The 25,154-nt window shown below is 42.1% G+C and overlaps 1 protein-coding gene across 1 annotated transcript; it reads left to right on the top strand.

Moving 5' to 3' along the window:
• Positions 1–25,154, top strand: ATP6AP2 (ATPase H+ transporting accessory protein 2). Its single transcript, XM_012448129.3, has 9 exons — positions 1–140; positions 7,731–7,861; positions 12,799–12,930; positions 15,600–15,695; positions 15,875–16,012; positions 17,020–17,073; positions 17,936–18,085; positions 19,076–19,195; positions 24,068–25,154. The coding sequence occupies exons 1-9, from the start codon at positions 104–106 to the stop codon at positions 24,260–24,262; spliced, it is 1,053 nt and encodes a 350-aa protein (XP_012303552.1). The 5' UTR covers positions 1–103; the 3' UTR covers positions 24,263–25,154.

The raw sequence follows: 25,154 nt of genomic DNA, 5'->3' as shown, positions 1-25,154 counted from the left end.
TCTGGACGAGTCCGAGCGCGTCACCCCCTCAAGCTGCAGTAGTCGCCCGTGTCCCGCCGGCCAGCTCCGTGTCGCCCCGCACTGCTGCGGCCGCCACGGCACCATGGCTGTGTTTATCATGCTCTTGGCGTTGGTGGCGGGTGAGGAGCCGGGGGCGGGCAGGACGTACCTTGGGAGGCCCTACGCCGCTGGGCTTGGGGGTCGGGGGCGGCTGCGGGCGAGTGGCTGCGGGGCGGGTGCCGCAGTGCGGTCAGTCGCGGAGGCCTCACCTTAGCCGCCTCCCCATCAGCGTCTTCTCCGGATCGGCCGTGGCGGCGCGGCCAGGCCGCCAGGGCCTGGCTGCGTAGGGGGCCGCTAAGGCGGCCTCCACCATCCACTTCTTTGCGGAAGGCGCGTCCGGCCGGCCTCTTCCGCCTGGAGAGGCTCTGCGGAGTACGGAGATGCATTTCTCAATGAACTGCTAAACCGCAGCCTATTGCGAAGAAGAGAAGGCAGACTTTTTAGCTGCCACTGGCTGCCGCGATGTTTTTGCATTTGTATGGTGTCTTCATTTCTAGTAGTTGTCATCAGTAATTGCTGAAATCTCCTCCCTCATATATATTTCATGATGCAAAAGTTGAGATGGAGTCATTGTTTTTATATGATTATTTCTTTTTTCTTTTTCTTTTTTTTTTTGAGACGGAGTTTTGCTCTTGTTGCCCAGGCTGGAGTGTAACGGCGCGATTTCGGCTCACCGCAACCTCCCCTTCCCGGGTTCAAGTGATTCTCCTGCCTCAGCCTCCCGAGTAGCTGGGATTACAGGCACCCATTACCACGCCCAGCTAAGTTTTGTATTTTTAGTAGAGACGCGGTTTCACTGTGTTGGCCATGCTAGTCTCGAACTCCTGACCTCATGATCCGCCCGCCTCGGCCTCCCAAAGTGCTAGGATTACAGGCGTGAGCCACCGCGCTCGGCCATATGATTTAAGGCGAATACAAAGCACCTCTTAATAGTTTGTCACAGCTCCAAATTTTAAGGATTTGGAAACTAGGATATGAGTCACATATTTAGGGTCACATGTCAATAAATGGTAGCTTTCTGAGTAGAACCTAGGTTCCCAAGCATTCAGCAAGAGAAGAAATCAGCTAATACGTGGCCTCTTACTGCTTATCATGTGGTAATGTATTTCACGTGACAGCAATCCTTAGAAGATAGTATCATCTTCGTTTTGCAGGGCAATCAACCTAAATAAATTACCCAATGCTAAACAGGTAATAGCAAAGCTGGATTTGATTTCAGATGAGCTGTTGCCATGGATGGGCCTTTTCCATTATATATGTTGTGTTGCACAGGCAACGCTATTACTGTGTAAGAATGTGGGAGTGATAGGGGCTAAGATTGGAGGCACAGACAGTAGTGAACAAGAGGCCAAGTTGAGAACAGCTTGGAGGAATGCGTGCTCCGATCCTCAATGTGTCAGTTTAAAACCTATGGGAGGCTGGGTGCGGTGGCTCACGCCTGTAATCCCAGCACTTTGGGAGGCTGAGGCAGGCAGATCACCTGAGATCAGGAACTCAAGACCAGACTGGCCAACATGGTGAAACTCCATCTCTGCTGAAAATACAAAAATTAGCCGATCATGGTGGAGCACACCTGTAATCCCAGCTACTCAGGAGGCTAAGGTACGAGAATCACTTAAACCCGGGAGGCGGAGGTTGCAGTGAGCCGAGATCATGCCACTGCACTCTAGCCTGGGCGATAGAGCCAGGCCTTGTCTCAGAAGCAAGTAAACAAACAAACCAAAAACCTATGTGAAGTGTTGGGAGGTCCTGCTTTTGGAATGGCGATTTAATTCCGCACCAGGATGCTCTTGAAATCTGCAGATCTCCTCTGCCCCTAGAGGTGCTGGATTTTGTGTGTTAATGATAGCTATGTTGTATCCATGCCCCAAACGTTTTAGAGTTCTTTCTTCTGTTTCTGGCTCTGGAAAGATTATTCTGATCTACTGAGATACTTTGAGGGAATTAATTTTAATTCAGTTTTTGAAATTTAAAAAATATTCCCTTTGATCCTGTGGTTTAATTGAACATCTATTGAGATTCCATGTTTTAATGTTTTGACTGATATTATTTTGATTCAGTGAGGTGTAGGCTTTTCTGTTTTGGGTGTGAGATAAAATAATTGCTTCTGCACATGGTTTGAACATGCTTGCCATACTAGCATAGCCAAGTTCATACAGAACAAGAACCCGATCCTGTCAGCTTCTTAATTGCTCAGTCTTGTCAGATGAGGTTCAGTTATTATTTTCCACAATGACTAAATGTGATGTAATGGAAAACATCTTTAAGAGCTCTGACTTCTCTATTCCAGGCAGAAACAAAAATAGAAATCCTTTAAAACCATATTACCAAACTAGAGAGAGCACTAGGGACTTAGAGAGAGAGGAAGGGAACTAGGGTTTTGAATACCGTATCATGAGGAGTATTTGAAAAAAATTCAGATACTTAGCCTGGAGAAGAAAGGCCAAGGGTGAACACATGGAATTTGAAGTGATGTCATGTAGAAGAGAAGAGAGATAGGACCCATTTTATTGTTATTGTTATTGATTGATTCCATCCACCATTCATAGACGATCATAGCACAGTATAGTGGAGTTCCTAGAGGGAAGGACACTTAGCCCAGACTGGGGAGGCTGAGGAAAATTTCCCATGGGAGGTGCCTCCCAGGGCTAATTTGTGAAAAGTTGGGGTGGGAAGAAAAGGTATTTGAAACAGAACAGCATGTGTAAAAGCACAGCAATGTGGGAGCAAAGGGGCAAGTCGTTTGGTGGGGCTGAAATGTACAGGGATTAAGTTGGGGAGATCTCAGAAAAAAGGTTGATGAGGTTCCTTGGGTGTTAATGTTTTGGGTTTTGCCTCAGAGTCTCTGGGCAGTGAGAGAAGGCATTTAAGCAGAAGGGTGAATGAACAGATCTGTATTTTGAAGCACTTATGGGAAAGGCTGGATTGGAGAGTGGCATGACAAGGGTCATAAGGCAACCAATTTTAGCAAACCTGGTGAGGGCCTGAAGAGCGTGCCCTGGACATAGAGGGGAAAGGATTTGTGAGATAAGAAAAACAAGATCAAATTCAGTGGCTAATTACCTGTGTTGCTGAGGAATGATTTAAAGATGACTGATTCCAGCCACTGGGTGGAAGGTGGTATCATCCTTCAAGATAGAGAATACAGGAGAAGCGTGTGGAAAGATGGTGAATTCGGTGTTTTGGTGTTTGCAGCCGTAGGAGTAGATGAGCTCAGCCTGGGAGAGATGTAGAATAGGAAAGCAGTGAGAGTCAAGAATGGAGCCCTCAGATCTCCAAAGTGGAATATGCTAGGTGATCCATTTGGATCTCAGAAGAATGTACTAAAACTTTTATGTCTTTTTTGTTCTTGTTTTTGAGACAGGGTCTCACTGTGTCATCTAGGCTGGAGTGCACTGGTGTGATCACGGCTCACTGCAGCCTCGACCACCCAGGCTCAAGCGATTCTCCATGTCAGCATCCCTAGTAGCTGGGACCACAGGTGCATGCCACCATACCCAGCTAATTTTTTATTTGTTTTTGTAGAGATGAGGTCTCGAACTCTTGGGCTCAAGTGATCCTCCTGCCTCAGCCTCCCAAAGTGCTGGGATTACAGGCAGTTGTGAGCCATCTCACTCAGTATTCATCTATCTATCTACCTAACTATCTTTCTTTCTTTTTTTTTAATTGAGATGGAGTTTTGCTCTTCTTGCCCAGGCTGGAGTGCAATGGCACAATCTCGGCTCACCACAACCTCTGCCTCCCGGGTTCAAGCAATTCTCCTGTCTCAGCCTCTGAGTAGCTGGGATTACAGGCATGCGCCACCATGCCTGGCTGATTTTCTATTTTTTTAGGAGAGACAGGGTTTTACCATGTTGGACAGGCTTGTCTCAAACTCCTGACCTCAGGTAATCTGCCTGCCCCAACCTCCCAAAGTGCTGGGATTACAGATGTGAGCCACCATGCCTGGCCTAATTTTTTTTTTTTTAGTAGAGATGGGGTTTCACCATGATGGCCAAGCTAGTCTTGAATGCATGGCCTCAAGTGATCCGCGTGTCTCAGCCTCCCACAGTGCTGGGATTACAGGTGTGAGCCACCATGCCTGGCCTATTTTTATCTTATCTTTTTTTGAATAATAAATAAGAGATATTTTGTAGACTGTCCCTCAATTTGGGTTTATCTGATGTTTTCTCATGATTAGATTGGGAAGAATACCACACAGGTATCTTATCCTTTCAAAAAATTTTATTTTTGTGTGCTTTGTAACATAGTACAAATACATAATCTGTTACTATAGTAGAAATGTATACTTTACATGGAGAGGATGAGAGGGAGAGAGAGAAGAGAGAAAGACTACTTTCCAGTTTTGTGCTGACAGGGTTGAAATCTAAAAAGGTTGGCCACCACTGCTTTAAAGGACAGGAAGGGAAAGAAACAGAGGAGAAGCAGTCAAAGGGGCTGCAAGGAAAACCAGGGACTGTGGCTGCATGAAGACCAAAGCAGGGGCCTTTCAAGGAGGGAGTTGCCAGTATCAAATACTTTGGGAAGTTAGATAAAATTAAGGGAAGGAAATTGCCTTTTGAGTTTGGTGAGTTGTTTCAGTGGCATAGTCGGCTTGGAAGGTATGGGTGGCTGGGTGCAGTGGCTCATGCCTGTAATCCCAGCACTTTGGCGAGGCAGGCAGATCATTTGAGATCAGGAGTTCAAGACCAATCTGGCCAACATAGTGAAACCCCATCTCTACCAAAAAAATACACAAGTTAGCCAGACGTGGTGGCACGTGCCTGTAGTCCCAGCTATTTAGGAGGCTGAGGCAGGAGAGTAATCTCTTGAACCTGGGAGGCGGAGCTTTCAGCGAGCCGAGATCCTTACCACTGCACTCCAACCTGGGTGACAGAGCAAGACTCTGTCTCAAAAAAAAAATTATGTGGGTTAGGTAGTAAATGTAAAATGAAATATAGAAGCAAACAGTGGTTGACGGCTCTTCCTGGATTCTTCCTCTGAAGGAGAGCAGAGGCTGGTAGAGACTGGTAGGACCAAAGGAGGTTTGTTATGGTTTTAGTTATAGAATGGGAGTGCCCTGAGTATATTTTTATGCTGAAGTGAAACGGCCAGTGGAGAGGGAGAAAATCGGTGGTTTGGGGTATGACTTCATTGGTGGTTTGAGGTGTGACTTCATTAATTCATTAACTCAACAAGTACTTACTGAGCACCTATGTGTCACGCTCTGTTCTCAGCCCTGGGGATAGTGTGTGAACAAGATGCACTGAAATCCCTGCCTTCATGGAGCATATATTCTATAGGGCCATCTTTTGATGCCTATTACCATATAGCCACCTAACTCCTGATATGTTATCTGTCCTACAATAGTGGCTTACTTAATAAACAGTGAAGGAACGAAGGTCCCTAAGAAGGCTGAACACAGGATTATCTTAGATTGAAGGAGGGACATCCCTGCCCTCATGTCTGGAGGGAGAGGAAGTACAGATAGGGGCTTATGCAGTTAAGTTTGTGGTGGGGAGAGGAAGCAGGTAGCTCAAGAAATTCCTCTGTTTTCTCTGTGAAGCTGGAGATGAGGTTATCTGTGAGACTGAGTGGGGGAGCGATAGCATAGGAAGTTGAAAGTTAGGAAGCTCATTTCAGTTCAGTACAAGGAAAACCTTTTCAAAGGAGTAGAATGTTGGGACAATGGAGCCAGTTGCTGGGAAGTGTAGTTCATATATCGAGGTGGTGTCCCCATCACTGGTAGTATTCAAATAGAGGAGGGATGACTTTCTGCCAGGCATCCCTGAGACATGCTTATACCTATAAGCAGAAATTTGGACAAATGACCTTTCTCTGAATAGGAGTCCCTGACTCTAAGGTTTTCTAAAGCTCTGGGCTTCTGAAGAACTGTTGTACAGGCATGGAAGTTGAAACTATGAAGTTGAGGCAGATTATTTGCTATAGGTTTGCTGGATTGAATGAGTAGGGCCATGTCTCAAAACAAGGGTGTCTCCAAATCAAAATATGGTTTTTTAAATGTGTATGGTACCTGGGGCCGAGCGTGGTAGCTCACACCTGTAATCTCAGCACTTAGGGAGGCCGAGGCAGGCCGATCACCTGAGGTCAGGAGTTTGAGACCAGCCTGGCCAACATGGCGAAACCCCGTCTCTACTAAAAATACAAAATTTAGCCGGGCATGGTGGCATACGCTTGTAATCCCAGCTACTTGGGAGGCCAAGGCAGGAGAATCGCTTGAACCTGGGAGGCGGAGGTTGCAGCGAGCCAATATCGTGCCACTGCACTCCGGCCTGGGCGACAGTGCGAGACTCTGTCTCAAAACAAAAAAACAAAATATGTTATGGTACTTGGGAAGCATAGGTCTCTTGCTTCCCCATTTTTCTTAGTGTTTGCAGTAGTACTGCTTTAGTGAACCAAGATCTCTATCAGTTACAAAAGGCCATTCCATTCTGCTAATTTTTTGGTCTGTCTTCAGCTAGAGCAGTTTGGAAGTTCCTGTTCTGACAGCTCTGCTGGATTGAAACTTATAACTCTTCATGTGTCAGCACCATCCTGAGGCCTTTTATTTACTGTCAATACTGCAACATCAAAATATTTACTGTTGCTTCCAACTTGATTTCCATACCCTGTTAGTGGTACTTTCCTTAGGTCAAGAGAATAACACTGATGCTTTACTGAAGTCTAATTTTCCCATACTAGGTGTGTAACATTTGTTCTGGACTTGGAGCTAAATTTTTCATAGCAACCCAAAGCTTCCATTAGCTACTTGTCCCTGTGTAAGCTGGATATCACTAGGTTAATAGATAACGAATGAAGAAGCCAAATACTTCATCCTTAGCTGTGGAGGCCTTATAAAATAGTCCCTTTATTCTTATCTTTATCTTTTAATTCCAAATCCTTAGACTAGTTGACTTCATCATTACAGAATACCTTTTCTTACCCTCTTGACATGTTAACTACAAATACTATTTCCTGGACTTCGTTTCTTAAGTCTGAAGTGTTTTTATGTTTCCATTTGTGACATGTATGCCCCCACCCACCCCCGCCTCATTTGACAGTCCTCACTTCACTAGGGTTGCCTGTAGGACATAAGGAAAGATGTTATCTATCCTAAGACATACTAACCTGCCAAAATCTTATAATGCCATACTAGGAACTTTATGAATTTCCATTATGTAGAGAGGATTGCTGATAGAAATAATTTAGAGATTTCAAGTTTCTTTTCTTCCTTTTCAGTCTGTGCCTGGGTTTTGTTTTTTTGTTAAGTTTTGGAGATATGCCACTGATTTCTAATTCCTGCCAAATTGCTACATGCCTCTATTAAGAGCCATCAGTAGGAGGATGTCTGTATCATTAGGAAACCCTGTTTTATAGTTGTACCTTTGTTGATCTCTTTTTGAGATTTTGTTTGTTTGTTTCTTGTTTTTATCAGGTAGCCCCTGAACCAGAATAGGTCCAGAGAGGTTCTGATAGTTGTACTTTTGCTCTAGCAGAATGTGTGGACTTAAATTCTTAGAGCGATACTTTGAAAAAGAATTTGTTATTGTTTAGGACTCAGCATTTTGACCAATCATAATTTAATATGCTAAGTCAGTGGTGAATGGGGAAACATGTATTATATTTAATAATTGTCAAGGTAAAAGATTTATGATGTTGATAATTCATTTACTAATCTGTTTTCTTTTCAGGTGTTTTGGGGAACGAGTTTAGTATATTAAGATCACCAGGGTCTGTTGTTTTCCGAAATGGAAATTGGCCTATACCAGGAGAGCGGATCCCAGACGTGGCTGCATTGACCATGGGCTTCTCTGTGAAAGATGTATGTATATATTGTTTTAAATGTTGGGAGCTGCTTCTAAGAACATTTTTACTGATTTCTGCTAATAGCCCAAGAAAGCATCAAACAAACATAGGTACATTTGGTACAGATTACAAAAGTTAAAAAGCTCATCTGGACCAGGCGCAGTGGCTCACGCCTATAATCCCAGCACTCTGGGAGGCTGAGGTGGGAGGATCAGTTGAACCCAGGAATTTGAGACCAGCCTGGGCAACACAGTGAGACCCCCATCTCAATTAAAAATAAATGAATTAATTTTTAAAAAGCCCATTTGTGGTTGGGAAGATTTTGGATAAGTGCTTCAAGCTTGGCTTCTGAAACAAATCATTAGAAATCATTAACTATATAATTATTTATTCATAGTAGTGAAATTCTTTGTATATTAGAGAATATATCTGTCCTGCTATTAACAGGATATCTACTTTGTTTTTGTTTTTTTAGTAAAGGTGATAGATTCACTATGATAAAATATATATTCATTATGCCTGAGGTTAGGAAAATAGTGTGGTTAGTGGCCACGGGGCAGCCAAGGACCTTGGTTTCCTAGAATGAAGCAATGACCTGTTGTAGTGATTGGTTGCTTATGTGATTATAGGGGGCGGGAGGGTCTAGACCCACTCAATATCAGAGATTGGAAGCTAAGGCCTTAGAAGAAAGGAAATGCAACTTGCTCTGTGCTATCATCTCCTTCTCTTTGTAAGTCTGGTGCTTTTGATGTGGTCTCTCAATATGTATCATCAGCCACTGAAAGGAACTTTTCTCCAAATCCTGAGCACCCCTGAAACCAGAAGCTCTGCATGGGAACTGCTTCACTGCCAGGCCTAAGGGCAGAGCCCCTGAGCTCTTTGCAGTCTTTCGGCAACCAAAGTGAACATGATTGGTTGTTTACATTTAAGGATAAAATTTGTACCTATTATTTTTTTAGAGACAGGGTCTGGCTCTGTCACCCAAGCTGAGTTTGAGACTACATGGCTCACTGCAGCCTCAAAATCCAGTGCCCAAGTGATCTTCCTGTTTCAGCCTCCTGCCCCAGCCTTCTGAGTAGCTAGGACTACAGATGCATGCCATCATGCCTGGCTAATTTTTTCATTTCTTATAGAGACAGGGTCTCACTATGTTGTCTAGGCTGGTGGGTCTTCTTTTTTTTTTTTTTTTAAAGAGAAAGAGAGAGAGAGAATGGGGAGGAGGAAAAAGGAAGACAAAGAGAGAGAGAGAATGGGGAGGAGGAAAAAGGAAAAGAAAGAGGGAGAGAGAATGGGAGTATTGCTTTCTTGCCCAGACTAGAATGCAATTTAGTAATGGCTATCGAAAACCTCTTGTATACTGATAATTATACTTAATGATGTAGTCAGGAAGGAATAAGGGAAGAAGATAACAAACAAATAGCCAACCAATATTTAATTTAAACCTATGAAATGCTATGCGATTACTGAGGAGTGATTTACTTCCTATTATGTAGTCACTTTTGGAATAGGTGTGAGGTGGTAATGTGTGTTTTGTGTATTTGAAGTGGAGAGTTCTATAAATGTTTATTAAGTTTACTTGTTCCGGGTCTGAGTTCAAGTCCTGAATATCCTTGTTAATTTTCAATCTCGTTGATCTATAGAATCGTTAGCTCTTCTTGTTGCATTGATCCTTTTACCATTATGTAATGTCCTTCTTTGCCTCTTTTGATCTTTGTTGCTTTAAAGTCTAATTTATCAGAGGCGAGAATTGCATCTCCTGCTTTTTGTTTATTTGTTTATTTTTACTCTCTGGTTGGTAAATCTTCCTCCTTCTCTTTGAGTCTTTGTGTATTGTTGCATGTAAGATGGGTCTGGATGCAGCATACCGATGGGTTTTGGCTTTTTATCCAATTGAAATATATGTAAGTTTAATACTGGCGTTTGATGCTAGCTGGCTGTTTTGCCCATTAGTTGATGTAAATTTTTCATTGTATTAATGTTCTTTGCTTTTTGATATATTTTTGGAAAGGCTGATATTGGTTGTTCCTTTATATGTATAGTGCTTCTTTCAGAAGCTCTTGTAAAGCAGGCCTGGTGATGGTGAACTCTCTAAGTACTTGTTTGTTCGCAAAAGATTTAATTTTTCCTTCGCTCATAAAGCTTAGTTTGGCTGGATAGGAAATTCTGGGTTGAAAGTTCTTTTCTTTAAGGATGTTAAATATTGGTCCCCACTCTTTTCTGGCTTGTAGGGTTTCTGCTGAGAGATCTGCTGTGAGTCTGATAGATTTCCCTTTGTGGGTAACCTGACCTTTCTCTCTGGCTGCCCTTAGTATTTTCTCCTTCATTTCAACCCTAATAAATCTGGCAATTATGTGCCTTGGGGTTGGTCTTCTTGAAGAATATCTTTGTGGTGTTCTCTGTATTACCTGGAGTTGAATATTACCCTGCCTTGCCAGGTTGGGAAAATTTTCCTGAATGATATCCTGAAGAGTATTTTCCAACTTGGATTCATTCTCTTCATCACATTCAGGTACACCTATCAAACGTAAATTAGGTCTTTTCACATAGTCCCATATTTCCTGGAGACTTTGCTCATTCCTTTTTATCCTTTTTTCTCCCATCTTGTCTTCTCGTTTCATTTCACTGAGCTGGTCCTCGACTTCTGATATCCTTTCTTCTGCTTGATCAATTCGACTGTTTAAGCTTGTGCATGCTTCGTGAAGTTCTCGTGTTGTGCTTTTCAGCTCCATCAATTCACTTATATTCCTCTCTAAATTGTCCATTCTCGTTAGCATTTCGTCAAACCTTTTTTTAAGGTTCTTAGTTTCTTTGCATTGGGTTAGAACAAGAGGAGAGATCCAAGATGGCTGATCACTAGCAGCTTGGGCACGTAGCTCCCAGTGAAAGCGCAGAGAACGAGAGGACGCCACACTTTCAGACTAATATTTGTAGCTCACGGACCAGGAGATTCCCAGCGGAGGAGCTCCACGGGTTGCCAGAGCAACTCTTGTGGCCGGCGCGGTGGTTTTGCTGGCGCCTTAAAGCGGCAGTTCTTGGTGCAGAGTCCAGAGATTCCTGGGCAGAAAGGCACCATCAACCTTAACACCGCTGTCTTGGCCGGCGCAGTGGATTGCTCACATTTCGGCGCTGGGAATCAAATAGTTGGACATCCGCTCAGAGACCTAGTTAGAAAGTCGGTAATTACAAAGACGACAGATGGATAAATATATAATCAAGGGAAGAAAGCAGCCTAAAAAGGCAGAGAATACTCAAAATCAGAATGCCTCTCCCTCTACAGGGGATCGCAATTCCTCATCAGTAACGGAACAAGGCTTAATGGAGAACGAGTGTGTTCCAATAACAGAAGCAGGTTTCAAAATGTGGGTGATGAGAAACTTCGGTGGGTCTTTAACTCCTGGCCTCAAGCAACCTTTCTGCCTCAGCCTCCCAAAGTGCTGGGATGACAGGCATGAGCCACCACACCCAGCCTGTACCTAATTCTTTTTTTGTTTTGTTTTCTTTTGTTTTTTTCGACAGAGTCCTGCTCTGTCACCCAAGCTGGAGTGCAGTGGCCCAATCTCGGCTCACTGCAACCTCCATCTCCCAGGTTCAAGTGATCCTCCCACCTCAGCCTACCCAGTAGCTGGGATCACAGGCACACAACACCATGCCCAGATAATTTTTGTATTTTTTGTAGAGACAGGGTTTAGCCATGTTGCCCAGGCTGGTCTTGAACTCCTAGACACAAGCAATCTACCTGCCTCAGCCTCCCAAGGTGCTGGGATTACAGGCATGAACCACCATACCCAACTATCTAGTTCTTTGGTTTTTTGTTTTGTTTTGTTTTGAGATGGAGTCTTGCTCTGTCGCCCAGGCTGGAGTGCAGTGGCGCGGTATCAGCTCCCTGCAACCTCTGCCTCGCAGGTTCAAGCAATTCTGCCTCAGCCTCCCAAGTGGCTGGGATTACAGGCGCCCGCCACCAAGCCTGGCTTATGTTTTGTATTTTTAGCAGAGACAGGGTTTCACCATGTTGGCCAGGCTGGTCTCAAACTCCTGACCTCAGGTGATCTTCCTGCCTCGACCTCCCAAAGTGCTGGGATTATAGGCATGAGCCGCCCAGCCCCAACCATCTAGTTCTTTATAACCTTAAACTTGACTACAGATGGCTGTTAAAATAACTTTGAGAAACTAGTTAATAGTAATTGTTTTATTTATAAAGAGCTTAATCTAAAGAGGATGTTTGAATGATCATCTTGCTGTGTCACTGTGAAAGATAAAAGTAATGCTGTATATAAGGGCAGAAAATGATGTGGGGGAAGAAAATGTCCATGGCTACCTGAAGAAAAGAATTATTTTGCAATCTGAAATTTGAAAAGTATCTATGGGGCCGGGCTCGGTGGCTCACGCCTGTAATCCCAGCACTTTGGGAGGCTGAGGTGGGTAGATCACGAGGTCAAGAGATCGAGACCATCCTGGTCAACATGGTGAAACCCCGTCTCTACTAAAAATACAAAAAATTAGCTGGGCATGGTGGCGCGTGCCTGTAGTCCCAGCTACTCGGGAGGCTGAGGCAGGAGAATTGCTTGAACCCAGGAGGTGGAGGTTGCGGTGAGCCGAGATCACGCCATTGCACTCCAGCCTGGGTAACAAGAGCGAAACTCCATCTCAAAAAAAAAAAAAAAAGAAAAGTACCTATGGTTTACTTGCCTGCTTTTTTTCCACAAAAGGTGTGAGATGACTTACTATTAGACTTTGTTTCCAATCTGTAGAATTTTAAGAAAATGAAGAGGGTAAAAATCAGCATTCTTGATTAGGAGATTGCAACAACTGCCATAAATAAAATGTTTACTTTCCCTGTGAATTTTCTTTGTCAGTGTCATCCCAGAACCCCTTAACTCTGCTTGTTAGATGTTATTGGCGGGGTGGGTTCCTGAGTTGATAATAAAGCACCGTTTTGTGCTTTTCAACGTTTAGGACCTTTCTTGGCCAGGACTCGCAGTAGGTAACCTGTTTCATCGTCCTCGAGCTACCGTCATGGTGATGGTGAAGGGAGTGGACAAACTGGCTCTACCCCCAGGCAATGTCATTTCGTACCCTTTGGAGAATGTGAGTATTTATTATAAAAAATTAAAGGGATGCATTTTACATTTTCCCTTGTCAACTGTCATTATGAATTCCATTCTAAACATACTTCTCTTACCTGTTTTTGGTGCACGGTTGCTTTTGAAATTCTTTCAAAAACATAATTATTTTAAGAAAATTACATGATGATTATAATCGATTGAGACTTGGCTGTTCTCTGTGGATGACAGTACTGTTTAAGATAAGAGAGAAATTGCCCCACTCAAAATAGTCAGAGACTCGAAAAAGAAAGCCACCAAAGGAGAAACCAGTTGTGGATGTATACTGCTGCCATTTTCTTGGCCACTGGCTTGTCATCTTCCCTGAAGGATTTTACCTCTTTGTGTGTGTAAGCACAGTGGAGGCTGCTTGCTGGCTCACTTACTCCTTCACTGGCCATTCCGGCAATGTGGGTGACTGTGCTGATCTGAGAGGTCCTCCTTCCATTATAAGCATATAGAAGTGCTTCAAGAATGTCACAAAAACATTTTTACTAGCATAACATCTTGAATGCAAGAGGGGGTGGTACACACAAGTGTTACATATGGATGGGAAACACAGAAGCCATACTGGTGAGCAGGAGCTGACACTGAAACTGTGTTTGCTGCAGAAAGCCAGGGACTAGAAAATGCTGTCAACTTGTTCTTGAAAAGAGGACTAGTAAAACCCCAGGTGCCTCAGGGCTGTTGCACAAGAGCTGGCTTGCTGCCCTTGGCTGTTGAACCCAGAGTCCCCTGAGATAAATTAGAATTATAGGCTTATGCTGTGCAGAGTGGTTCTTTCCAAATTCACATGACCTGCACCACAGGGATACCTCCACAGCCAAGGGCTCCTTTGGTAAAAATTGGAAGATGAGTGGAATTTACAGAGCACCTGAAGGGAAAAAAAAATGCCATGAGAAACCAGGTGCAACAAACAGAATTCATCTCCTTAGAACTACGGATAATAGGCCAATTTTAAAGAGATTTAAAAATACATACATTAAAATTGTGAGAAAAAAAAAGGGCCAGTCATGGTGGCTCATGCCTGTAATCCCAGCACTTTGGGAGGCCAAGATGGGTGAATCACTTGAGGCCAGGAGTCCAAGACCAGCCTGGTCAACATGGCAAAACCCCATCTCTACTAAAAATACAGGCCGGGCGCGGTGGCTCAAGCCTGTAATCCCAGCACTTTGGGAGGCCGAGGCGGGTGGATCACGAGGTCAAGAGATCAAGACCATCCTGGTCAACACGGTGAAACCCCGTCTCTACTAAAAATACAAAAATTAGCTGGGCATGGTGGCGCGTGCCTGTAATCCCAGCTACTCAGGAGGCTGAGGCAGGAGAATTGCCTGAACCCGGGAGGCGGAGGTTGCGGTGAGCCGAGATCGCGCCATTGCACTCCAGCCTGGGTAACAAGAGCGAAACTCCGTCTCAAAAAAAAAAAAAAAATACAAAAATTAGCCAGGTATGGTGGTGTGTGCCTGTAATCCCAGCTACTCCAGAGGCTGAGGCAGGAGAATCACTTAAACCCAGGAGGCACAGGCTGCAGTGAGCCAAGATCGTGCCACTGTACTCCAGCCTGGGCGAAAGAGCAAGACTCTGTCAAAAAAAAAAAAAAAAAAGTGATGCTGGGATTTCATCAGTAAGATATAATCACATTGATTTCTGCCTGTACCACATTAGCGTTACTTTGCTACTTAAAAACATGAATCTTTAAGTAGTAAGGGAACTACTGAATGGAAGATCAACATAAGAAATCTCCATTAAAACAAAAACATGACTGTACTGCTTGTTTTAATACAGTAATACTGGGAATCAAATAATTTTTTGAAGAGAAAAATAACTAATTTATTTTTTAAAATCATGTAGTGCAAAATAAATCTATAGGGATAGAAGTCAAAATTTTTGTTACCCTTGAGGGTGGAGGTAGTACTTCGAGGCTGCTGATAGTGTTCTGTGTCTTGATCTGGCTGGGCTACCTGAGTGCATGTATTTGTAAACATTTGTTTAGCTATTACCCCAAGATTTGTACACTATATTATATGTATTTTACACTTTAATAAGAAATTCAAGAAAAAAATTAGGTTTTATCACAATTGGTTATTTTAATCTAATAATATCATCATGTCCTAAGATAAAGGCTTCAAAAACCTTGTGACATGCTTAACACCTTATCTAAGAGTCTTTAGGCTATCCGAAGACAAATGTTAAATCTCATTAAACATTTTTAAAATTTTGATATGAAAGATGAATTCCATTTTTATTTCAATTAAATTCAGTACTCAGATTCCTCTAACCTCTTCAATGCAAGTTAAATAATTTATTGTGGAATACACATTCATTGTGGCACATTTAGTCAATATTGAAACCAAATGTATTGCTGCTTCAAATACATAAATGACCACCAGAAAATGGTTTGTGCTGTATATAGTGTTGTGTCCATCAGGTTTAAGTTATTTTCCACCGAAGCACATTGGGAGATACAGACTCGGCCTACCAGGGGGCTGTTTAATCTGTGCCCTCAGAAGGGCTTGTCTGGAAATGATTTGGGGCTTCTAAATTTCCATAAAAAATGCTGGAAAAAAAAATTTAAGGCTTCTTTTTAAATACCATCTGAATGATTCTTCCCACTTTGGTTCACATAATCATTGCATTCTTACTCTTAAATTTCAGGCAGTTCCTTTTAGTCTTGACAGTGTTGCAAATTCCATTCACTCCTTATTTTCTGAGGAAACTCCTGTTGTTTTGCAGTTGGCTCCCAGTGAGGAAGTAAGTGATAAAAGTTTTTAAGACATTTTTAAAAATAAGCTTTTATATTTAAAACTTTATTATGAAATGTAATTTTATGAAAATTTAATACTAATTTATAAACAATGTTGTCATACCTCTGTGTATTGAAATTAATCTGTAGAATGTGAGTAACTTAAAATTTTCTATTCTTCTTACAGAGAGTGTATATGGTAGGGAAGGCAAACTCAGTGTTTGAAGACCTTTCAGTCACCTTACGCCAGCTCCATAATCGCCTGTTTCAAGAAAACTCTGTTCTCAGTTCACTCCCCCTCAATTCTCTGAGTAGGAACAATGAGGTAAGTGCAGTTATTCAACAAATACATGAATATCATTATTAATTTCCCTCTTTTTAAAAAATAGAGACAGGGTCTCGCTCTGTTGTCTAGGCTGGTCTCAAACTCCTGGCCTTAAGCAATCCTCCTGCCTCTGCCTCCCAAAGTGCTGGGATCACGGGCATGAGCCACTGTGTCTGGCCTCCCATTCCTTATACTACTTGAAATTTTGGTATTTTAGAAAATGAAAAATTGTGCACATTTACTGCTGGGGTAGAGTCTTCTTTAGTGTAATTTTCTTAGGACTCTCATGAATAAACTGATCCTTTTTGTGAGTTAAGCTGTGGTAAATGGCATCACATTTTCGCACAAGGGTTGCCACCTATTAATTCAAACAGGCCAGAGGTCATAGGATCTACTTGGTGACTGGTGGAGCTGTGCGGATCTGGTAACTTGGAAACCATTGTTCACTGGCTCTGCTCATGTGTTGCCAATATTTTTCTCATTCATTCTGGACATTGCAGTGGAGGGAGCTACCTCTACTTTTGACTCCTGTCCTTCAACTTTTCCATCTGCTTATGTACCCTCTTAACCATGTGGCATGCCCCCTTCGAGGTGGCCTCCCCTCTTTATTTACTGTGGGTGACCAGGGCCATCATCTTTTATTCTCTGATGTGGAAACTATTCAAGGGAAGTGAGCAAACTGGGCCAATGGTGGGATCTTATTGCAGAGTGCCAGGATATCCTGATGCTTTGAAGGAAACCACTGGAGAACTTGCTTTATGGTTTTGTCAAAAATATTGCTATTGAGTGGCAGTCACTCTGCTAGGGAATGGCTGTCATCTTTTTGTTAGGAAATAATGTTTTATATGCATTTTCAGTTGAAGCAAACATACCAAATGGAAGATAATTACATAAATTCACGTATATGATCGACATTTGTGATATCTTGTCCCTTATTTGATAAATGGCAAATAAAGATCTCTGGTGCACATTTAAAAGAATGCTCTTTTTTTGGGGTCTCTCTGAAGGTTGACCTGCTCTTTCTTTCTGAACTACAAGTGCTACATGATATTTCAAGCTTGGTAAGTAGGCTGCTCTAATTTTTCAGTTCCATTTATTTTGGTTTCTAGAGAATCCTTGAATGATAGTGAAGCCGGTTGAAAAGTTTGATTAAGTATGCCCTAGATTTATGATCCTATGAAAACTGAAAAATTAGTGGCGATATTGGGAATTGTGAACACATCCATGTTATAGTCAAATTATTTTGCGTTTCTCCTTGTTAGGGAGAGACAGCATATCCTCCAAGAACACAAGCCTGGGCGTAAGAACACCCCAGCCGTAGTCCTAACTTGGCTGTTTATTTCTTGTCAGACTTTAAGACTTAATTTTTAGCTATGTCTTTGGGTCGAAAATAGAAATAATAGTTTGAACTAATAATGCTGTCAGTCAAGTCAAAAAGGGATGAAATCTGTCTGAAGGGTATTTTTTTGGTGAATGATTTTTTAAATCATCATCCTTGTTATGGAAATAGAAAGTCTTACCTGTTTGCTGTCTTCTGAAGTTGTTTTCCAAACTTTTTCAACAGGTGTTGGTTGGGGGAGTTGGGAAGTATAGTGCATTCCTGGGATCAAATGGGTCCAGCCATCTGTTCTTTCATAACTTGGCCCACACCTGACTTTTTAAAACTGAGGAATTTTGTTGAAAGCTTTTATTAAATATCCAAGGAGTCTTGTACTGCTCCTAAATGTGAGATTCGTGTTGGATTTATCGGAAACGCTTATTCAAGACAGTTTCTTTTGCCACCATTTTAGACTATTTGCATGTTGTGGTACACTGGTATGGTTTAGTTTAGCCTAGTTTAGGCATAAAACTTTAACTGGCTGTGTTTGACATCTTTCATCTTACTTTATCCACTACCTGTTTTGGTTTGTTTGTTCTCTTAAGCTGTCTCGTCATAAGCATCTCGCCAAGGATCATTCTCCTGACCTATATTCACTGGAGCTGGCAGGTTTGGATGAAATTGGGAAGCGTTACGGGGAAGACTCTGAACAATTCAGAGATGCTTCTAAGATCCTTGTTGATGCTCTGCAAAGGGTAAATATCAATGCGATATGAGAGGTTAGAGTATGAGCGTTTCACTTTTTGCCTCTTAATGGAAAAATCTGCTCTGTTAAACACTGTTGATTGAAGACTTACTTGCCTTCTTTGGGGCTCCTCTAATTATGTTGGCCAAGGATGGAGTAGGGTCAAAGATGTATATTGATATATTTCTTCCTAATGCTAGCAAGAACAGCATTAGGAAAAGTTACCTCACACAAAACTTTACAAAATTATTGTGGTAAAATATATATAACATAAAATTACCATTTTGACCATTTTTAATTGTACAGCACATTCACATGTTGTGCAGCCATCACCATCTTCTATTTCTAGAACTTTTTTTATCTTCCCCAACTGAAACTCTGTACCCCTTAAACACTATGAGATAACTGAAGTAGAACACCCAGCACAGTCCCAGACACTTAGTAGATGCATAATCAATACCAGTTCCCCTCTGCCCTTGAAATCGTTCACCGGCATCCTTTCAGTGAGGCTTCATATTTTAATCTCTGTGGATGTTTGTGATTAACCGGAGACCACTTAGGAAGGTTTCTTCATTTCCAACTTCTCTTCCTCCAATTTATATGCCAACAAATTCAGTGTCTTCTTAAAGTAATTTTATTTTGAACATTTGAATATATGTTAAACATTCAAATATATGTGAAACATTTGAATATATGTTAACACTTTTCTGTATAGTTGAGCATAATCAAAACCTTTAAAACTTGCTTATTTTAAGATGTAGTGTATTTCATGAGCTTTACAAATAATTTTAATAAGTCTGTTTGACTCATTGCATAAAATGATAAGTAGTGAGGTAATGCATATGTTAATTAGCCAATGTGGACTTACGCCATTCCACAATGTATACATATTTCAAAACAGTATGTTGATGTGATAAATATATATGATTTTAATTTGTCAATTAAAAATGAAAAAAGTACACATTTGAGATTCCCAATAATGTTAATAACTAACTTTCAGTTTGCAGATGACATGTACAATCTTTATGGTGGGAATGCAGTGGTAGAGTTAGTCACTGTCAAGTCATTTGACACCTCCCTCATTCGGAAGACAAGGACTACCCTTGAGGCAAAAGAAGCGGTGAGTATAGATACTGCTTTAAAACTGTAAAATCAGCTTTTTATAAGAAACAAACAAACCAAGTCCTATATCACCTATGGGTGACATGAATGAGCAGTCAATAAATCTGAAAAACAATTTCAGTTAAAATATAAGCTGCTCGTTCACATAAGTATGTGTATTTTGCCTGTGATAATCAGTTCTTTGGGGTTATAATCAGATAATGCAAGAATTTGAGTTAGAGGTAAAAGTAAATCTGTCCAAGATTATAATTCAAATGTCAGTACACACAAGGAGACATCGGAAGTTAATGTGGCGCCAGATGCAGTGGCGTGCACCTGTAATCTTGGCTCCTCAGGAGGCCAAGGTGGGAGGACTGCTTTAGCTCAGGAGTTTGAGGCCAGTCTGAGCAAACATAGTGAGAACCTGTTTTGAAAAAAAAGAAGTGAGAACCTGTTTTGAAAAAAAGAAGTGGGAATGGTGTGGTGCCCACATCCTGTGGGCACTGCTTTTCTAGGAGGCACATTGTCTTTGTGACACAGTCCCTTACTTACTGAGATCCTCTGTGTGCCCCTCTTTATAATTTTCATTTACCTCAACAGTTTTTTGGGTATGGATCTTGCTTCAATTTTAAGCATTTAGAGGGTCAGGATTAAGCATTCCCATGGTTACTGGCCATGGTAAAACACATACGTACGTGCACATTTACATACATACATATATACTTAAAGCTGCAGCAGAACCTAGGGAGGGTGATGGGAAAGAGTAGTGTAGATACTCCCTAACATCCTACGCCCAAGAACATTGCTTAGGGCTGGCTGCATCACTTGCAGCATTTTAGATATCCAGTCAATTACATACAACCCCGCTTCAGACCCATTTGCAGCCCCCACCCTGCTCAGTTTTACTGACCTCAGTGTGGGACTTAGAGTCAGAAGGTCGAAGCCAGTGCCTATTTGAGATAGTCTAGTGATGACTGGTTTGAGATTGTTTCTTTCTAAATTAAACTGGAGACGGAAGGACCTCTGTTTCAGACAGCATGTCAGGCTAGACAACCCCCCAAAATTTCCTACTGTAAAACATCTAGAAATGCTGGATAAAAATAGACCTTTTAAAAAGTACACAGTTTGGGCTGGGTGCAGTGGCTCAAGCCTGTAATCCCAGCACTTTGGGAGGCTGAAGCAGGAGGATCATCTGAGGTCAGGAGTTCCACACCAGCCTGGGCAACATGGTGAAACCCCGTCTCTGCTAAAACTACAAAAATTAGCCAGGTGTGGTGCCGGGCGCCTGTAATCCCAGCTACTTGGAAGGCTGAGCCAGGAGAATCGCTTGTACCCTGGAGGCGGAGGTTGCAGTGAGCCACGATTGCGCCACTGCGCTCCAGCCTGGGAGACACAGTGAGACTCCGTTTCAAATAAATAAAAACTTAAAAAATAAAAAATAAGAAGTACATAGTTCAGCTCGAAAGAAAGGGAAATTCTCTTACAGAGTAAATAAAGACGAGGAATCTGAATGTGGTAAGCAGGCCACCCTAAGTATGTTTGCCAGCCGGGTGACCAAGAGGCCTTTGGTGCCTTGTGTGTGGGGAATGGGAACAGACACCTCCAGATAAAGCTGGGGACCCTGAAAGAGCTGTGCCCTCAGCGAGAGGGTAGACTGGAAAACGATCTGCCTACCAGCAAAGGGAAATAGAAAGGCACCTGGGCTCTGGGTGGCTGGCACATGTGTTGACAGTGGGAATGCCTCCCAGATAATTTTTTTTTTCCACCCAGGCTGGAGTGCGGTGGTGCAGTCTCAGCTCACTGCAGCCTCTGCCTCCCAAGTTCAAACAATTCTCCCATCTCAGCCTCCCAAGTAGCTGGGACTCCAGGTGCGCACCCCCATGCCCGGCTAATTTTTTTTTTTTTTTTTTTTTTTTTTTTTTTTTTTGAGACGGAGTTTCGCTCTTGATACCCAGGCTGGAGCGCAATGGCGCGATCTCGGCTCACCGCAATCTCCGCCTCCTGGGTTCAGGCAATTCTCCTGCCTCAGCCTCCTGAGTAGCTGGGATTACAGGCACGCGCCACCGTGCCCAGCTAATTTTTTGTATTAGTAGAGACGGGGTTTCACCATGTTGACCAGGATGGTCTCGATCTCTTGACCTCGTGATCCACCCGCCTCGGCCTCCCAAAGTGCTGGGATTACAGGCTTGAGCCACCGCGCCCGGCCCCGGCTAATTTTTTTGTATTTTTAGTAGAGATGGGTTTTCGCCATGTTGACCAGGCTGGTCTTGAACTCCTGGGCTCAAGCCATCTGCCTGCCTTGGCCCCCAAAATGCTGGGATTACAGGTGTGAGCCACTACACCTGGACCCCCCTCCTCCTCTCCCTCCTTCCCCTCCTCCCCCTCCCCCCTTCTCTTCTCCTTTTCTTTTTCTTCCTTTTTTTCTTTTATTTTCTGTCTTTTTTTCTCTTTCCCTCAACTCCATACTAATGCTTTTACCTACTTCATAGAGAAAAAGAGGCCTCAAAATGAGGTTTCTTTTTTTCTGAGACTAAGTCTCGTTCTGTCGCCCAGGCTGGAGTGCAGTGACACAACTCTTACTGCAACCTCCACCTCCCGGGTTCAAGCGATTCTCCTGCCTCAGTCTCCCCAAGTAGCTGGGACTACAGGCGCTGGCCACCACAGCCAGCTAATTTTTGTACTTTTAGTAGAGATAGGGTTTTATCATGTTGGCCAGGCTGGTCTTGAACTCCTGGCCTCAAGGAATCTGCTCACCTCAGCCAACAAAAGTGCTGGGATTACACGCATAAGCTACCGTGCCCAGCCTATGAACTTTCTTTTTAGGGTGATAGAAATGTTCTAAAATTTTGGCAATGACTGTGAACCCACTAAAATTCATTGAATTTTACACTTAAAATGGGTAGGAAAAAGAACCTGTTTATCAGAAAAAAAAAAAAAGGAAAGAAAGAGGTCTCCATGGGTATGAAATCCTTTAACATTTGCCTCAGCTCTGCGTTCCTAGCAGATAAATACGCACGTCTGTGTACCCATTCTCTCCTACAGTTGAAATCACTCTCTTCCATTAGTTTAAGGAGACAGTTAGGAGTTTAGGGAACATTTATTGAGTGCTGCAGCATGCCAGGTGCTGGGGCTGTAGGGACAAATAGATCTCGGTTACATTTTCTTTTTCATCCTCACTGCCAGGCACCCTGCCCTGATGTCTCCCACCTCATTTGGCTGCTGCCTCCTAACTTGTCTGAACTCATCTGTCTCTCTGCTTCCCAGCTGGCTCCTCCCAGATCCATCCTACACATTGTCATCATAGTTATCTTTTTTCTTTTCTTTTTTTTTTTTGAGACAGGGTCTTGCCCTGTCCTAGGCCGGAGTGTGGTGCAGTCATAGCACATTGCAACTTCAAACTCCTGGGCTCAGGTGATCCTCCTACCTCAGCCTTCTGAGTAGCCAGTTCTATAGGCTCGAGCCACCACACTCAGCTAACTTTTTATTTAATGTTATCTTTTTAAGACAAACCTGATCATGTCACTCACTTTCTGCCTAAAGCTTGTCAGTGGCTCCTTATTGCCCAGAGGCTCATGTCAGATTTTCTGTAGCTTCCCTGCTTCTAGCTTCATCTCCTGCTGTGTTCCTACTTTTAAAATTCTCTAGCCAGAATGAATGATGTTTCCCAAACAATGCCTTTGTCAGAATGAATTCAGTTTTTCAAACAATGTTTTTACACAGCTCTGTATTTTTTAAAAAATGTTAAGTGGATCATACATACATAAGTATATAACATATTTAATACTAGTTATTTAAAGAATAAAAATAATAACACTATATAGCTCCATTTTCACATGGCTATAAAGAACTAACTGACACTGCACAATTTATAAGGGAAAGAGGTTTAATTGACTCACATTTCCTGCATGGCTGAGGAGGCCTCAGAAAACTTACAATCATGGCGGAAGGTAAAGGGGAGACAGGCACCTTCTTCACAAGGCAGCAGGACAGAGAGAGAGAGAAAGTGCCATACTTTTAAACCATCAGATCTCATGAGCCCTCCCTATCATGAGAACAGCATGGGGGAAACCGCCCCCGTGATCCAGTCACCTCTCACCAGGTCCCTCTCTCGACATGTGGTGATTACAAATCGAGATGCGATTTGGGTGGGGACAGAGCCAAACCGTATCAATAGCCTAAGAGAACAGTTGCTCCTTTGACGCCTCGTGTTTTCTCCCTCCACCCTCCCTCATCCAGAGGTAACTGCTGTCCTGGATATCATGTGAATCATTCCTTTTCTTTACGGATTGACTACATTTGTCATTTGTCCTTAAACAGTATTGTTTAGTTTTCCCTGTATTAGAATTTTATATAAATGGAATCGTACTATATGTATTTTTCTGTGTTCTTCATTCAGTATTCTTTTTAAGATTCACTCAGGCTGATTAATGTATTTTTAGTAGAGACAGGATTTCACCATGTTGGCCAGCAGGCTGGTCTCAAACTCCTGACCTCAGGTGATCTGCCTGCCTCGGCCTCCCAAAGTGCTGGCATGACAGGCATGAGCCACCACACCCAGCCTTGTTGATGATATTCTTATACATGTCTCTTGGTACACATATAGAAATTCTCCCTAGCGTATGGACTTACTGGATCATACGATATGTACACCATCAACTTTATTAGGTATTGTCAAATTTTCCCAAGCAGTTGGACTGGTTTATACTTCCACCATCAGTGCAAGTATCTTGTCCATGAAGGCGCTCCTTCTTGCTTCCTCCTAGTATAAGTAGCTCTTATGCCACTTATGAAGAAATGTTTGTTAGACAAATGAGTCATAGCCACTAGACTGGGCTAATTTCCTGTCTTAAAATTCTTCCCTCTTGATTTTTCTTTTTTTTCTATATTGTAGAAGAACCCAGCAAGCCCCTATAACTTAGCATATAAGTATAATTTTGAATATTCTGTGGTTTTCAACATGGTACTTTGGATAATGATCGGCTTGGCCTTGGCTGTGATTATCACCTCTTACAATATTTGGAACATGGATCCTGGATATGACAGCATCATTTATAGGATGACAAACCAGAAGATTCGAATGGATTGAACATTCCTTGTGCCAGAGTTAGAAAAGGGGGCTGGAAATTGGTTGTTTTGTTAAAATATATCTTTTAGTGTGCTTTAAAGTAGACAGTATACTTTAAATTTATTTTTTAAAAATCAAATTTTGTTCTCTATTTTGTGTGTGCCTGTGATGTTTTTCTAGAGTGAATTGTAGTATTGATGTGAATCAAACTGTGTGGTGTAGATTCCGTAATAAATATTCTTGAATATTATGATATAGCCATTTAACCTGATTTCATTCTATTTAATGAATTTGGAAATAAGCACTGAAAGAAATGTAAAACATTTAGAGTAGTTCATGTTATTTATGATGGAAAAAAATGCACTGAATTTATTAGACCAACTTAGGAATGCTTAACTTCTTTACACAGCATAGGAGAAAATCATGTTTGGGATATTGTATACTATGAATGATTTGTAAATGTCCTAAATTGATGTAAATAACTCTGAAATAAGAGAAAAGGTTTTTGACTTAGAGTAGCCCTAAAATATGGATGTGCTTATACAATCGCTTAGTTTTGGAACTGTATCTCAGTGACAGAAGACAACTGTTTTTTAACCCTTTTCTGCAAGTTTGTTGACCCACATGGTCTAGTATGGATACTAAAAATACTACATTGATCTAAGAAGAAACTAGCCTGTGGAGTATATAGATGCTTTTAATTATACACACAAAAATCCCTGAGGGACATTTTGAGGCATGAATATAGAATATTTTTATTTCAGTAACTTTTCCCCCTGTGTAAGTTACTATGGTTTGTGGTACAACTTCATTCCATAGAATATTAAGTGGAATTGGGTAAATTCTGCTTTTTATGTTGGAGTGGACCAGTGTCTATTAAAGAGTGACAAATAAAGTTGATCATGATTCCAAA

Source organism: Aotus nancymaae, unplaced genomic scaffold (assembly GCF_030222135.1).
Source record: "Aotus nancymaae isolate 86718 unplaced genomic scaffold, 86718_ANA_hifiasm-v0.15.2.pri h1tg000058l, whole genome shotgun sequence".
In the NCBI taxonomy this organism is placed as follows: Eukaryota; Metazoa; Chordata; class Mammalia; order Primates; family Aotidae; genus Aotus; species Aotus nancymaae.
Note: the sequence above shows the minus strand (reverse complement) of the source record. Positions and strands in the feature narration are given on the sequence as shown.